Source organism: Triturus cristatus, chromosome 11, assembly GCF_964204655.1.
Source record: "Triturus cristatus chromosome 11, aTriCri1.1, whole genome shotgun sequence".
Taxonomy (NCBI): Eukaryota; Metazoa; Chordata; class Amphibia; order Caudata; family Salamandridae; genus Triturus; species Triturus cristatus.
Genome location: NC_140594.1, coordinates 541923 through 557819, shown reverse-complemented (window position 1 = coordinate 557819; position 15897 = coordinate 541923). Strand labels below are relative to the sequence as shown.

The following is a 15897-nucleotide window of genomic DNA, read 5'->3' as shown; positions in this document are numbered from 1 at the left end:
TTATTGCAGAAGGGCACATCAGGGACCATCTATGTGCCATGGGCTCATATGGATAAAGAAGGGCTCAGAACTAACCTGCCCCCATTGATGGATGGGGCAGGAAAATGGATCTTGTGTTTTGAGAAGAACACTGCGGGATAAAACCTAGCAATATGCAATGTCAAGAGTCTGCTCAGCAGCCTTATCAGAGAGCAGACTAACACAGAGTTCAACCGAGCCCACATCCCAGCAGTAACGCTGACCAACACCGAGCATGACAGGCCGCGTTTGATTCTTTCAGACACCAGATACAGACATCCCTGAGTGAAATATTCCCTGACTTCCCAGATGTAGGAGTATTGATGGCAGAAAGCATGAAACCTGGAGAGACAGTAACCGACGTCTAGACAGAAGGAGAGAATGGTGGGGACCAGACAGCCATGGTCCAGCACAGGCTCCTAGGTAGCATACTTCTATAACACCCTCAAAAAAGGGCTGCCCACCAAAATACAGAGTGAAACTGCAACAAACCCTGGTGAAAAATACAGGCCCACATATTACACTACTACAGGAAGAATGAGGAAAAGGAAAGAAAAAAACAGGAGCAAGCCCAAGGAGACACCGCCAAGCTGGTCCAACACAAATTGAAAAAGATCGCCCTCAAGGGGATGCAGTGGCTGTAAGCATGCAAACTTCACCTCGGGACCCCAGAGGGTTTCCACTTTCCACCCATTCCTGACAGAGGTCAAGGAGGCTGTCACCAACTGCTTCCAGGCCTATGGAGGCCCCCTTTTTGGTTCCAAAACAAGGCAATGTTCCAGTTTTGGGAGCAGGGTTTCCTCTCACTGTCCCCATAGAACTTCGAAGTCCATGCACATAGTCTGAACGATTGCAAGGCACAGCATGGGCCGAGTCTGTAGGGGGGTCACCAAAACCCCCAGCCCTCTCAGTCCATTATCTGCATCGGACAGATTTCGACAAAGTTCTGGCCTTGCACCAGACCATCACCTCAGCAAATGTTGCCACCTCCTCTCCTAAAAACTCTCCAAGTGTCAAAAGCCTGGTCGTTGGGTCATGTTCATCCAAACATAGAGGGTAGAGAATTGCAAGTCAGAAGCCTTAGCTGGGGGTGGTAGTCCCAAATATACTGGGCCTGAGGGAAAGGGGTGCATGCTGGGAGGAAGGGAGTCTGCAAATGTCCATCACAGCTCCGTGCAAGAGATACAGAAATAACGTCCCACTACCTGGCCTAGCGATTAGCTACCTCACAAAGCCTAATGCACACCATCCGGAAACGACCATTGGTCTTGATGTCAGACATTAGCACAACAGACTAAAGGGGGCTCTCGTGTACCTAACAGTAGGGACTGCAAATCACATTTAGATCTGTCACCAGGCAGGTCGCTCCCCTCACTGCCACGCAGCCCCCTGTGTGTCTGTGACCCTGCTGCTCCTGCACCCGTGTCAGCTGCCCGCTGCTGCCCGGTCACCCCCGCTGGCCGACTGCTCCGCTGTGGCTCCTGCCTCTCTGCTGTACCCCTAACCCTTCTCTTCTGTACCCCCTTTTTCTTGCTCCCAGCTCCCAGCCTTGTTCCCCTTGTGCCCCCTCTCTCCCCTTCTCTTCTGTATCCCCCTCCCCCCGTTTCTCCCGCCGTTTTTCCAGTTTTTTCCCGCTGCTGACCACTGCGGCCCCGCCCCCTCCACTCCCATTGGCCTCCCCGCTCCCACCTCCCAACTACTCCTCCCTCCCTCTCCCCCTTATATGGAGGCCGCGCAGCGGCTGTGCCGCTGGCGCGCCGCTGGCGTGCCTAATGCAAGCCCGTCTGCGCCCGTCCGTGGCTGGACCGCGCCCAGCGCCAGACCCCCTGGCCCTCGCTGACGCCAGCGCACCCGAATCACCTACGACACCACAACCCTCCATGCACTCAACGCCGGCAGAAACACCGCCTGCTACCGAGCCACCCCGAAACGCACCCACGGACCCTTCACCTGCCACACCTGCCGCTTCACCTGCCTCCGAACCCGCACCGCAACAGCCAAACCGAGCCCCAGCAACAACCATCTGATGTGCATCCTGCTCAACACCCGCTCCATCCACAGGCATGCCGTCGAACTCTGGAACCTCCTCGACTCGACAGCACCAGACATCGCCTATCTGACGGAAACCTAGATGAACGCCTCCTCAGCACCCGACATCGCCATCGCCATCCCAGACGGCTACAAGATCACCAGGAGGGACCGCACCAACCAGACGGGAGGTGGCATCGCCACCATCCACAAGAACACCATCCGCATCACGACCAACTCGGATGACCCCTTCACCTCCGCCGAACACCTTCACTTTCAGAAACACATCGACCCCACGACCAAGCTCAGAGGCACCCTCATCTACAGACCACCAGGACCACGCACACGATTCAGCGAAGACATCACAGACTTTGTCAGTCCGCACTCCATCAACTCCACCGACTACATCCTCCTGGGGGACCGCAACTTCCACCTGGAGAACAGCAAGGACCACAACACCGCCACCCTGCTGGACAACCTTGCCAACCTCGGACTCAAGCAACTGGTTACCACCCCCACCCACTACGCCGGCCACACGCTCGACCCAATCTTCTCATCCAGCAAGTATGTCGCCTTCAGCCACTCCACCAAACTCCAGTGGACCGACCACAGCTGCGTCCACTTCAGCATCAGAAGGACAACGACCCACCACAGCAGACAACAGGCCCCTCGCAGGAGCTGGAACAAGATCACCGACGACCAGCTCACCGCCTCCCTCAGCCAGAAGCCCCCCGCCAGCTCAACGGACCCCAACGAAGCCGCCAACAACCTCACACAGTGGATCACCAACTGCGCTGACGTCCTCGCCACACTGAAGAACCCACCCAGCAGACACGGCAGCAAGAAAGCATCTTGGTTCACCGACGAACTCATCACCTCCAAGAAAAACTGCCGCTCCCTGGAGGCTACCTGGCGCACCAACCAGACCACAGACAACATGATTGCCCTCAAGCACGCCACCCGCAAACACCACCAACTGATCCGTACCACGAAGAAGACAGCCTTCAAGGAACGTCTGGACAACAACACCGACAACAGCAAGGAACTCTTCAACATCGTCAAAGAGCTCTCCAACCCCAACGCCGGAAACACCGACATCACTCCCTCGCAACACCTCTGCAACTCACTCGCTGCCTTCTTCCACGACAAGATCACCGACATACACAGCAGCTTCGGCCCTCCAACCACGAACCCCACCACCGAACCAATGCCCCCCACCTCCACCCTCCACCCTCCGCACCTGGACCCCGGTCAGCACCGAAGACACAACCCGGACGATGAACACTATCCACTCTGGATCCCCTACGGACCCCTGCCCACACCACATTTTCAACAAGGCCAACGGCATCATCGCACCCCACCTTCGCGACATCATCAACGCCTCCTTCGACACCACCACCTACCCGGAGTGCTGGAAACATGCCGAGATCAGCGCCCTGCTGAAGAAACCATCAGCTGACCCCACCGACCTAAAGAACTTCCGCCCCATCTCGCTCCTCCCGTTCCCTGCCAAAGTCATCGAGAAGACAGTCAACAAACAACTAGCCGACTTCCTCGAGACGAACGGATCCCTCGACCACTCGCAGTCCGGCTTCCGAGCCAACCACAGCACGGAGACCGCCCTCATCGCGGCCACAGACGACATCAGAGCCCTACTGGACAACGGGGAAACAGCGGCCCTCATCCTCTTGGACCTCTCCGCAGCATTCGACACTGTCTGCCACCGCACCCTAGTGCAACGCCTGAACAACACTGGAATCCAGGAGAAGGCCCTGAAGTGGATCATCTCATTCCTCGCCGGAAGAACCCAAAGAGTCCGCCTCCCCCCGTTCCAGTCAGCGGCCACCGAGGTCATCTGCGGCGTTCCACAGGGATCATCGCTCAGCCCCACCCTCTTCAACGTTCACATGCGCCCCCTCGCAACCATCGCACGCCAACACAACCTCAAGATCATCACCTACGCCGACGACACCCAGCTGATCCTCTCCCTCACCAACGTCCCGGCCACCGCCAGAGCCAGCCTACACGAAGGGATGAAAGACGTCGCCGAATGGATGAAGAACAGCCGCCTGAAACTGAACTCTGACAAGACGGAGGTCCTCATCCTGGGATCATCACCCTCAGCCTGGGACGACTCCTGGTGGCCCCCTGCCCTAGGCACCACACCCAAGCCAACGGACCACGCACGCAACCTGGGCTTCATCCTGGGCTCCTCCCTGTCGATGACCAGACAAGTCAACGCCGTCTCTTCTTCATGCTTCAACACCTTGCGCATGCTTCGAAAGATCTTCCGGTGGATCACCACCGAGACTAGGAAGACGGTCACCCAGGCACTCGTCACCAGCCGGCTGGACTACGGAAATACCCTCTACGCCGGCAATTCCGCCAAACTCCAGAGGAAACTCCAACGAATCTAGAACGCCTCAGCACGACTCGTCCTGGACATCCCCCTGCACAGCCACATCTCCGGACACCTGAGAGACCTGCACTGGCTCCCTGTCAGCAGGAAGATCACTTTCAGACTCCTCACCCACGCACACAAGGCCCTCCACGACCTGGGCCCCAAGCTCATCAACACCCGCCTGACCTTCCACACGCCCACCCGCCAGCTCCGCTCCGCCAGCCTCGCCCTCGCCGCCGTTCCACGCATCCACAGAACCACTGCCGGAGGAAGATCCTTCTCCTACCTGACAGCCAAGACATGGAACTCCCTCCCCATCCACCTCCGGACAACCCAGGACCACCTCGCCTTCAGGAAGCAACTCAAGACCTGGCTGTTCGAGCAGTAACGTCCCCCCCCCCCCCCAGCGCCTTGAGACCCTACGGGTGAGTAGTGCGCTTTACAAATTCCATGATGATGATGATGATGGGAAGGGCCCAAAAACCTGCAAAAAGAAGCCCAAGACTAGCCCAAAGAAGTCTCATGAAAAAGGGTGTGGCCAGGACACCTGGGCCACTAGGGAGAATCACACTGCACGCCACGTGCCAGAACTAGAGGGGCAAGACTGATTTGCATATGGCTGGGTCCAAACTGGGGTGGTGTGGTGAGTAAAAGAATGATGGATTTAACCCAGATCCTTGTGACTGGGGGTGAATGTTTGCATTGTCAGGCATTCCGTCCATCAATTGTTTCTTTTGCATACATCGCCCTAAGTGGGACGGTTATGCCCAGACGTGGGTCCCTTGCTCACCACTGGATTCAAGCTAGCCTGGCTGATGATGGGTGATGCCCAGAAACCGGTCCCAGGATGCTTGGTTCAGGTCCAGGGAGGACCTGGCTTGGCAGTTCAGCTGGACTGTTCCCACAAGTAACCGGGTCAAGACTGATTTGCATATGGCTGGGTCAGGGGCAGACACGTGACCTCACAGCATGGTCCATTTGTTAACAAACACCCAATTGTCCATGTGTGACACACCCCCTCTTATACATCACCTTACGCACGCATAGGTCAAAAGAGAACGCCCGTACAGATAAATTACCTCCACACACATTTATGAAGGCAGGAGACTAGAAGACCGACGACACCCATAAAACAGCAGCTAAATAAACCAACATTACCTGCATACTAAAACATCCTTTCCCACCATGGGGAGAGACAATGACCCATTATTAAAGACCCAGGCAACCCACCATAAGGCAAGGCACAGGAACACCCTGGGTTGATTTATGATGATACATAAGGATGCACGTGTTTCTAAACCAACATTAAAACTGCAGCTATTATCCAACATGTCTGCTGTAGAGCCACAAGTGCACCACCTTTACAGTGGCTCACCACCTCTTCAGCAACTACTTTCAGAGTACCAACAAGGTCCATGTGTGCAAGTCAAAGACCAGGGACTGTTTTTTACGGACTTTTGTACACAAACTCTTTCACACTTTTACCAAAGCAAAAGAAACCACTGATTGCCAGAAGACTACAGATGTCTCCTCTGGAAAGCATCCAAAGACCTGAAATGTTTCAAAAGGAATGGATTATTGAACCATTGTATACACTCTGTTTAGTATGGGCGTGGCTTCATCCATCAGTAGCCAGATATCTGAAGCCTATCCCGATATTCCTTCTGCATTTACATAAGGAGCTCTCCCACACAACTTGCAATTATACTGAACCAAACATTAGTATTCCACACACTCTACATAGCCCGCTCCTATACAACACATGGTATCACCACATGGCTGCTGTGGATGCCCAGGCATCAGTCAGGTAATGAAGCGTGTATTCACTGAAACCACTCACAGTAGGCGCAGACAGGCTTTATTTGCCTCAAGAGGGAGCCCCTGAAAGAGAAAAATGTATTTCACTTATGTATGATTAGGTCCAAGATACAACAGAGTAGAACCCCATAGAGTAGTAGTAAAAGTAACTCAATACGAAACCAATCCCACAGCACTGAACCTTTTAACAGAGCCTAGTGAGATTCAAACAGAGCTAGATAGGATGCACATGGGAGGCACCATAGGCTAGGATAATGTTTGGCCCCGAGACTTTCAAGAAAAGAGATTCTTGGAGATAGCAAAGCCACCGCACCAGTGCACAAACATGCCAACTCCCAGTTCCGTCTGTGGTCCTCATTGTGTCTGGTTTAGTCTTCTTCAATAACAAATAGACACCAGACATGGAATTCCAGAGTAGGGCCATCCACCTCAATGGTAGGAAGGGAAATGAGTAACGTAGGGGAGGGTTAAATTCCAGCATAGAGAACCCCTGTCTGGAAATATGGGACAATGAGATAGATAGGTACATGTGGCTAGAGAGGAAGGGGCATGCCCTAATTGTACAGAAACTTATACTGTATTTCTTGTGTGTTAGAGGTAATGAAACAATTCCACTCAGCACAAATGAGAACTGCGGGGCAATACGGCACATACCAGACATGCAATGGGGCAAGTCCATGGTGATGGATCTGTATTGGCAGTGTCGGAATTTTGCATACGCTCAGTTCGTTCCTGAGTGGCGTAGCCTATGCTACCTCGTCACCATACACACCCCGACCCAGGTGATCCCTGGAGAAGATTTGTCAGAGTTGTTCCAAAATCCTCTACAGAAGAAGACAACTCTGTTGCATCTGGCTCAATAAAAATGAACTGCTGGTTATTTGGGCTAGCTTCAACTTAAGGACATTCCAGGAAAATATAGACTGTTCACTGAAACACAGGTAAATGCAGGAGGGTTTGTACCCTCTTTCACAGTGCACCAAAAAGCAAATGCCCACAGGTTACAAATAACCAGGTGGGAGCTGCTGAAAATGATGAACAGTACTGAGTTCGGCCTTAATGTGATCAAGGAAGAACTAAGAGCCATCTGCCTCATAGTGATGTAACATCAATATGTATTGGACTTGATGACCTCAATAAAGGGAGAGGTGTATGCCAAGGTCGGTGCGTACTGTTGCACGTTCATCTCAGGATGACATGGATAACAGGACACTCACTCTTGCCATTCAAACACTGCATCAATTGCAAACTGACATGCATAATTAAAGAGGTGCCCAGCAACTGAAATGGTATAAAGGCTGGTTTGCCTGGCTTCCCCGTTGGTTTGTGGGACTGTGTAAGTCATTGTTGCCAATTTAAAATCTTGTGCTGTTTGTGAGTGGTTTTCTACAATTGGGGAGGTTTCTTCTGCAAAAACACAGTCCCCTAATTGGGTAGAATACAAGTAACTAGAGAGGGAGTAATAGATAAAACTGAAACAAGAGAAGCCCCTAATAATATGACTGTCATAAGGTGTGGGGTAAATGATGTAGTTGAAACTTCAACTAGAGGGGAGAATGGTAATATTGAAGCTGATATATGCAATGATACGTGTATGTTCAAAAACACTGATGTTGAACTCTCCCGAGATGACCTCTCCATCATACTTGAGTAAGAAATACATGATCAGGCAGGCCCTGCGACCTAGGCCTGAGGCTACTGATTGACAGATCACAGGTGGGGTGAGATGTATCCAGCAGTTAAAATGCTTAAACAGGGAAAACCCAGATTAGTCCCACAGATAGGCATCAACTCACAGGAGATTGGCTCCAATAAAGCGTACATGGCTAGAGGGGTGTGCGCATTCCCAAAACACCATAAAGTTAGATGCTGAGGAAATTCGATTTTCAATCGCACTTGTATTCAGCCACCATTTTCTGTCCCGCCGCCATTTTTTGTTGCCCTCACTCAGGCAGCACGGCGAACAAAGTTTTTTCTGCTGGTCTTACTGCGACGTGTCAAATAACCCCCTGCCTCTGTTTACGAAACTGATGTCAGGGACTGGCCGAGTCCACTAATCCTCGTCTGGTTTGACTAATCCCTGTCTCGACTATCTGTTGGTTCGCACCATTCTTTCCTGACTTTATCTTATCTTCTGGCCTTCGCTATTCTCTACTTGTATTCTCTCATTTCACAACTGTCCTCCGAGGCATACAAATGTGTCCTGCCACCTGCAAGTCAAACTGTAGACACTACCACTGATTAACTTGTAGGGAGGGGTGACAAACACAGTTGGAAGAGAGGTTTATTTGGGTTACTTGATATCTTGTTTTCAAACTCTTCTCATTGGTTATATCTTGTTTTCAAACTTTTCTCATTGGTTAACCATGTATGCATTGGGAGTGTTCTTTGAAAATCTGTGAGCTATCTATGTGCTATAAAAGATTGTGCGCCACGGAGTAAAGTGGCAGTCTCCTAAGAACATACCGAGTGTACTTCTGGGACAACTGTGCTTTAGGCCTGGGCTAAAATTTCGTTCCGGTCGCGGAAATTGCGATAATTTGACATTTCCGCGTTCCGCTGAAAGCACGAAAATGTAAACATTTCCGCATTCCGCAGCTTAGCGATAATTTGTTCGCGCTGTAAAATAATACATTCTCGCGTGCGCGCGATCGCCTTACCTGAATCTCCGCGTTCGCCGACAAGTTTTCCAGATCCGTTCGCTTTCTTCATGAGATGTTGGATTGTTGGTAGCCATTTGCGCTGTCTCGCGACAGTTCGCGCCCGCAGTGACGTCATGCGTCGCGCGATCACGTCCTTCTTCTAGCGATCGTGCACCGCGAGACAACTGAAAACAAGATGGCTGTGCCCGCGAGCAACCACATGGGTAAGTTGGCGAGCCGCGACCATGAAGAAAATACCGCGAATGGGCGGGAAACAAACTTCCGCATCTTCGCGATATTTCCACGTGTTTGCGGAGATTTTTAAAATTTTTGCGATAATTTGCGAAAGTGAATTTCGCACATTCCGCCCACCCTTACTGTGCTTAGCTGCAGCTAATAAACCCGATCTTCTATGCCTAACAGAGTGTCCCGTGTCTCTGTTCAACAAGGCAGGTGAACTCAGGAGATTAAGGCGTGCCCTGCGCCGCCAGGCCCTGGTTCTTCAATGCCACATGAGGTTAGGAACACTCAGCCAATCCAAACAGGGTAAATACAGTACAAGCAGTGATCACGCGCTCCTCATGCTGGACATCTGGACACTTCACCCACTGGCCCTCATTATGTCCACGCAAGGTCAAGACCCACAAGCATTCGCTATCAGGTGAGCTGAGTTATGGCTCCATGATGACTAAGCCCACATTCTTTTCATTAAAATAACATCTCTAGATTATTTAATGAAGCTCCAAAGACTGTATATAATGGCGCTCAGAACAAATGTATTTTGAGAATGTCTTCAGACCTGCTTTGTGTAACTGTGCTCCAGACTCCAGAATTTAATTAAACCAACTGTTCCTGTTTGGTCAAATGCCTCTTGTCTTTTGTTTTTTCAAGGTAAATTCACATAAAGTGCAAAACACCCACTGCAACTGTACTAGAAAGAGCATCAGGCCTCACTCTCCATTAAACAATGCACTGCATTAGAGATTACCTGTATTGCACAGCAAACTGTAGTAGATGGGGTAGAGCAAGACTGCTTCTGATTATAGGTTCCCGCTATCCAATGCCTCCCAGTGAGAGGGCTGTATTGCAGCATAAACAGGCTCCAAGATCAAGCACACAGGGGCCAAGGGTCTAGTAACCTTATCAGGATAGTAAATGCAATAGGCAGTATAATTGTACTGCATCCTATACAGACCTTTGGATCAGACACCCTTTATTTTGATTGTGTTCATGATTGAGCTCCGCCTGAAGGGACCCCTTTGAATTATTAGTAATTTTCATTGACTACTATTCTGAACCACAGCAAGAAGTTCTAGACTTAGAAGGTATCTTTTCACAGGTCTGCGTGAGGGTTAAATTGGTACCTGTCACCCCTGTTGTAGACGGTGGAGGCCCGCCAAAGGTATCAGTGTGAGTTTCAAAATATAATTGCATTCAGTTCAATTCTTACCTTCATATTTCTTTATCTCCTCTTCACGTTTCTGAGTTTTTACAAATCGGATATTTGTTTCTTTTTCTTTCATTTCTAACGCTGGACACTGAAACTTCACTTTCATACATCTAGAAAGACACACACATCATTTTAGTGTTACAGACCACTTAGAGGCTACCGGATCTGAAAAGAAACAGCACATAAATCAAGCTCCTGCAGGACATCACTTGGTGTGTCTTACTAACCACAAACACGCACACACATGCATGCACACACATAGGGGCACATACACCCACATAGAAACACACTCCCTTTCTCACTAATACTCTTGGTTTGTGAAGTAATGACCGAAGCAAATCGTGAGTAGAATCTTCTTTATTCGTACACTAGAACAACTGCATCTTCAGCTTGCCGCAAACGCTTCTCGTGCTAGTCAGGCTCTCTGTCAACATTCCATGAGAGCCTTCCTTACAACATTCTAAGTAAGAACCATCTGGACAGGAAGAGGGGGGGTGCGGGGATCAGACCAAGAGGGAAGGATACAACACATCTTCCTCCCCGAAGGGAAAGGGACGGGGGGAAAAACTGGGAAAGAAGTGGGAGTAGGGAATACAGTGCACAGGGGAAAAGCAAAGAAACCACCCCCCAACCCAAGATGGCAGGCATGTGGTGAAAAGGATGAAAACCTAGAGTAAATGGTCCCCTTCAACACATCTTGTAGTCTATGAGCCAAAGCGGAGACTTTCTGGGTCTTTGCCTTCTTCTCTTCTGCTCCTCCTCTAGACTGCTACCATGACCTTGTGACTTGTCTGCCTCTCTAGTACTTGAACCCTCGGGACCCGTGGCAACTCTATCCATGCTCCACATTTTCCCATTCTCTAGTATGACCACATTACTCTTAACCTCTTTGATCTTTTCAGGAGGAAAGAATTTGTTACCTTTGGTAGCAATGCCATATGGTTTTCTAATCCATACCCTTAGCCCTGGGACCAATGACTTGTTCCTGGTACCCCATTTCTTGTCATACCACTCCTTGTATTTTTGTTGTTTGTCTGAAACTTTCTTTCTGAATTCAACCGGATTGACAACCACTTCTCTTTTCTGAGGAAACCAGCTGGGAGATAACTTGGAGCCCGCCTTCCTCCCCCTCAACAGCTCAAACGGGGAATACCCAGTGGCCAAGTTGGGAGAGGTATGGTATGACCACAGCATATCTCTAACAGCCGATTCAATAGGCTTACGTGAAGTGGCAGCCAACTGAATGCATCCTTTTAACAATCTATTAGCTCTCTCCACCTTTCCATTGGCTTTAGGGCAATATAAAGGTGTGCGTATGTGAGCAATAGACATGTCCGCAAGAAATTCCTTCATTTCGTCTGATGCAAACTGTACTCCATTATCTGTGACGATAGTGGTGGGACTGCCCTCTTTGGAAAACACCTCTGTTAAAAACTCTATGAGCGACTTTGTATTGATCTTATTCACAAATGTATGTGTAATCCAGTTGGAATAATAATCAATTAGGACCAACAGATACACCTCCTGTGGACCTAACCCATGCAGGGGGCCCGCTATGTCCAAACCCAGTTTGTTCCAGGGATCCTCAGGTACCTCTACAGGTCTCAGAGGAATACGCCTAGTAATCTTGCTTTTGTCACTCATGCTGCATGCCTCACATTCACTTACTTTCTCCTCCATCAATTGATCCATGTATGGAAACCAAAAGTCAGATCTTAGTCTCGCCTTACACAGACTTTTCCCTAAGTGTCCCTCATGCGAGAGATCTATAATGTGGTTCCTGAGACCACCCGGAGGAACTAACTTTCCTGACTTGAGTAGAAAATTCCCTTCAACAGACAACTCATCTCTTACATTCCAAGAGGGATGTACTTCCTCAGGAAGTGTTTTGCATTTGGTTGGCCACCCCTTAATCACATAGTTTTTTACTGATTTAATGGTACTATCTTGCTCCATATGGAGATCCCATTGGCTTTGTGAAACTGCTTTCAGGGAAATCTCCAGAATAGCCTCCTTCGAATCCGGGACCACCTCTTCTGATTCAATGGGAGACCTTGATAAAAAAATCTGCCACACTATTCTGCGAACCTGGTATATACACCATCTTGAAATTGTAACCTTGGAGACCAAGCACCCATTTTGCAATGCGAGGAGTCATGTTCTCCATGTCTTTTTTTGTGAAAATGGCCAGTAGGGGTTTGTGATCAGTACACAATTCGAATGGTACACCCCACACAAAAAACTTGAAGTGTTGTATCGCCCAATACACAGCCAACGCCTCCTTTTCTACAGTGGAATAGTTTGACTCCGCAACTGTTAGGGTTCTAGAAGCAAAAGCTACCACCCGCACCTTATTGTCAATCCTTTGAGCTAGGGTGGCCCCTATCCCCTTGCTACTAGCATCCGTTGAGATCAAAGTGTCCCTCGCCACCTCAAAGTTACCTATGAATGGGGCCGAAATTATGGACTCCTTTATCTGCTTGATGGCCTCATCTTGTTCCTTTCCCCAGGTGAAGGTGGAATTTTTCTTTACTAAATCCCTTAGGGGTTGAGACAACGTAGAAAAGTTCTTTATGTACTTTGACATAAATTCAGCTAAACCCACAAATGACAAAATTTCTTCCCTACAGGTGGGAGTGGGCGCTTTTCTAACCGCCTCCACCAAATCAATTTTAGGTTTAATGCCTTCCTCCGAAATTGTGTGCCCCAAATAGTCCACTGATGTTACACCCAATTTACATTTACTTTCTTTTGTAGTAAATCCTGCCTCTTTCAACTTATTGAGTGCCATTTCTACATTTTTACCATGTTCATGCTCACTTGAACCATACACCAAAATGTCATCCTGTAAACACATTGTTTTCTTACAATCTTTTAGAATATGTTGCATTATCCTTTGGAATGCTGAGGCGGCAGACGCCAACCCAAAAGGCATCCTCAAGAACTTATAGTTGCCAAATGGGGTGGTGAAGGCCGTCAAAAGCTGAGAATCTGGATGAAGATCCACCTGATGGTAGGCCGATGAAAGGTCAAGCACACTGAAACATTTTGCGCCATGGATTGTACTTAACATTTCATTTATCCTTGGTAAAGGATGTCTATCAACAAGGATATTTGCGTTCAAGTCCCTCAAGTCCACACACAATCTGATACTGTCCCCTTTATCCTTGGTTGTGAGAACGATGGGTGCCAACCACTCTGAACTCTCTATTTCCTCGATAACACCCTGCTTTACCAATTTTGGAGTTCCTCCTTTAAAGGTTCTCTCATGAGCAGTGGAATAGACCGGGTTTTGTGCACCACCGGGACCACTCCTTCCTTTAAAACAATTTTGTGCATGTGATTCTTTAACTTACCAAGTCTATCGGAAAACACCTCAGAGAAATCTTTGATGAGCCTACTGCCCACCTCCTGTGGCTCTACCAACATGACTTGTTCTTCATTGTTTGGGTCCAAAGTGATGCCCAAATCCTTCTGGTGCTTCCACCCTAGAAGACTCGACCCTTTTTTGGTGATATAAACCTTGCCTACCGTGTGTCTATCCTTAAAAGTAATTCTCATCCTCACCATCCCTACTAAGGGAATGGGTTCCTTGTTGTACCCTGAAGGACTGATGTCTGCACTTTCTAACTCTATTTGTTTTCCCTTGAACTTTTCCTTAAATACCTTCTCCTCAATGAGTGTGAATGGTGAACATGAGTCCGCGTACATTTGAAATTTCTCCCCATCCAGGATAATGTCGCAAGAGGGATACTGTACTTTCTCACCCATACTTCCTTGACCTATCTGAAAAATGTACATTTTGCCTTCAACTATCTCATCCTCCGCACATCCAATTTCATGTACTTTAGGTATGAATGCTTTGCACACTTTTGACAAATGTCCCTTCTTGTTACACTTCCTGCAAGCAACGTTCCTAGCTGGGCATTTCCAATTATTTGCCAAGTGATTTGGACTACCACATCTAAAACACACCAAACCCTCCTTGATTCTACTGGGAACATCTTTAATTCTATCCCCCACCTTACAAACACCTTCCACAGCTTGGATAGGTTTGGATTCTCCCTTTTCTCTACTTTCACCAGCGGATGCTCTTATCTCCTTCATGCATATAGCTGTATGTTCTAAACCCTTTGCAATGCTTATCGCCTCCTCTAGATCTGGGTTCCTGGTCAACAATTCTTCTTGAACCTTCATGTAATTAGTACACCTATCCAACTGGTCCCTGATAAGGGAATCTGTTAATGCACCAAATTCGCAGGTTGCAGACATGCCCCTTAAAACCGCTACATATGAAGAAACCTTCTCATCCTTTCTCTGACTTCTTTTTTAAAAATTTGTGCCTCTCCAAAACCACGTTTATTTTATGTTTGAAGTGCTCTTCCAACTTTCTTAATGTATATTCATATACATCCCCTCCTACGTCTTCATCATCTGTTTCATCATCAACCAATCTGCCTGTGATGTCCTCAAAAACCTTCCTTCCCTGGACACCTAAATTGTGTAAAAGAATGTGCTGCTTCCTCACATTTGAAAAATTTCCCCCACCAATGGCAATGAGATATGATTTAAAAATACCCTCCCACCTGTGCCACGGTATATCTGGTTCTCCTACTTCATTCAAGAATGCATGTGGTTGACTCATGCCTGCTTCTGCCATCTTCGCTGGAGGAAATTACAAAAAAAAACTACACTTGTGGCTTATTTGTACACTTACCCTAGGTTTATACTATGCTACCTGAAAAAACCCAGAGCATGTACTTAATTTTAAGGCTCCCGTAGTATGTGTGAACTTAATTTAGGGCCGAGGAGCGGTTAAATTAAGGCCCTGCCCCGGGCTGGAATCTGGTTTATTTAGTTCTGCGGGCTGTGTGCGGCAGGCAGCGTGTGCAGATTTTTTTCAGATTGCCACGCTTTGCAATTTTTTTAATTGTCTATATAGCCACTGACCAGCCCTCACACTTAAATATAATCAATTCGCAGCTGGATGGTGAGGAGAACGTTCTCTTTACAGGAAGAGCAGAAAGCCGTTTTATGAACAAACTCTAAGACATTTTCAGCGACGTGAAAACACATCCAGTCCTATTTGTAAGATCTCTTTTCATACTTGGCTCCAATTCTAAAGCTGCGGGAAGGTCGTACAATCTGTGAAGATAAGTTAGAGAATTACAAGTGTGCGGTAGAGATATGTCAGCACCTGGAGGAGCACAAATTTGAGACCTGGCGGGTGTCACAGCCTTTTGTGATCCTGCAATTTAACAAGTTAATATTTTCATGTTAGAAGCCAAAGGATAAATACTATTACAATGTCATAAAGTACTGGTATTTCCTGTTCTGCATCAGGCACTCCCTCCTCTAGGAATACACAGCCACGAAAATACCTTTAATGAAATTACAGTTGGAAAGTGGTCTCTCTTTGTCTTTCTCTCTCCCACACTTTTTTTACTATCTTTTCCTGTCCCTCCCTCTCTTTCCCTGCCCCTCTCACTCTGTTTTCGCCCTCTCTTTATTGCTTCTTGTTTTTCCCTCTCTTTCCTATT

At 48.3% G+C, this 15897-nt stretch overlaps 1 protein-coding gene across 2 annotated transcripts in view; it reads right to left on the bottom strand.

The window, feature by feature from the left end:
* Positions 1-15897, bottom strand: part of LOC146783138 (E3 ubiquitin-protein ligase TRIM11-like) — a 411795-nt gene that overhangs the window by 117989 nt on the left and 277909 nt on the right. For both annotated transcript variants that reach the window (XM_085634002.1, XM_085634003.1), the window contains exon 5: positions 10358-10467. In XM_085634002.1, coding sequence (XP_085490128.1) covers positions 10358-10467 — 110 coding nt within the window. The remainder of the gene's footprint in view (positions 1-10357; positions 10468-15897) is intronic.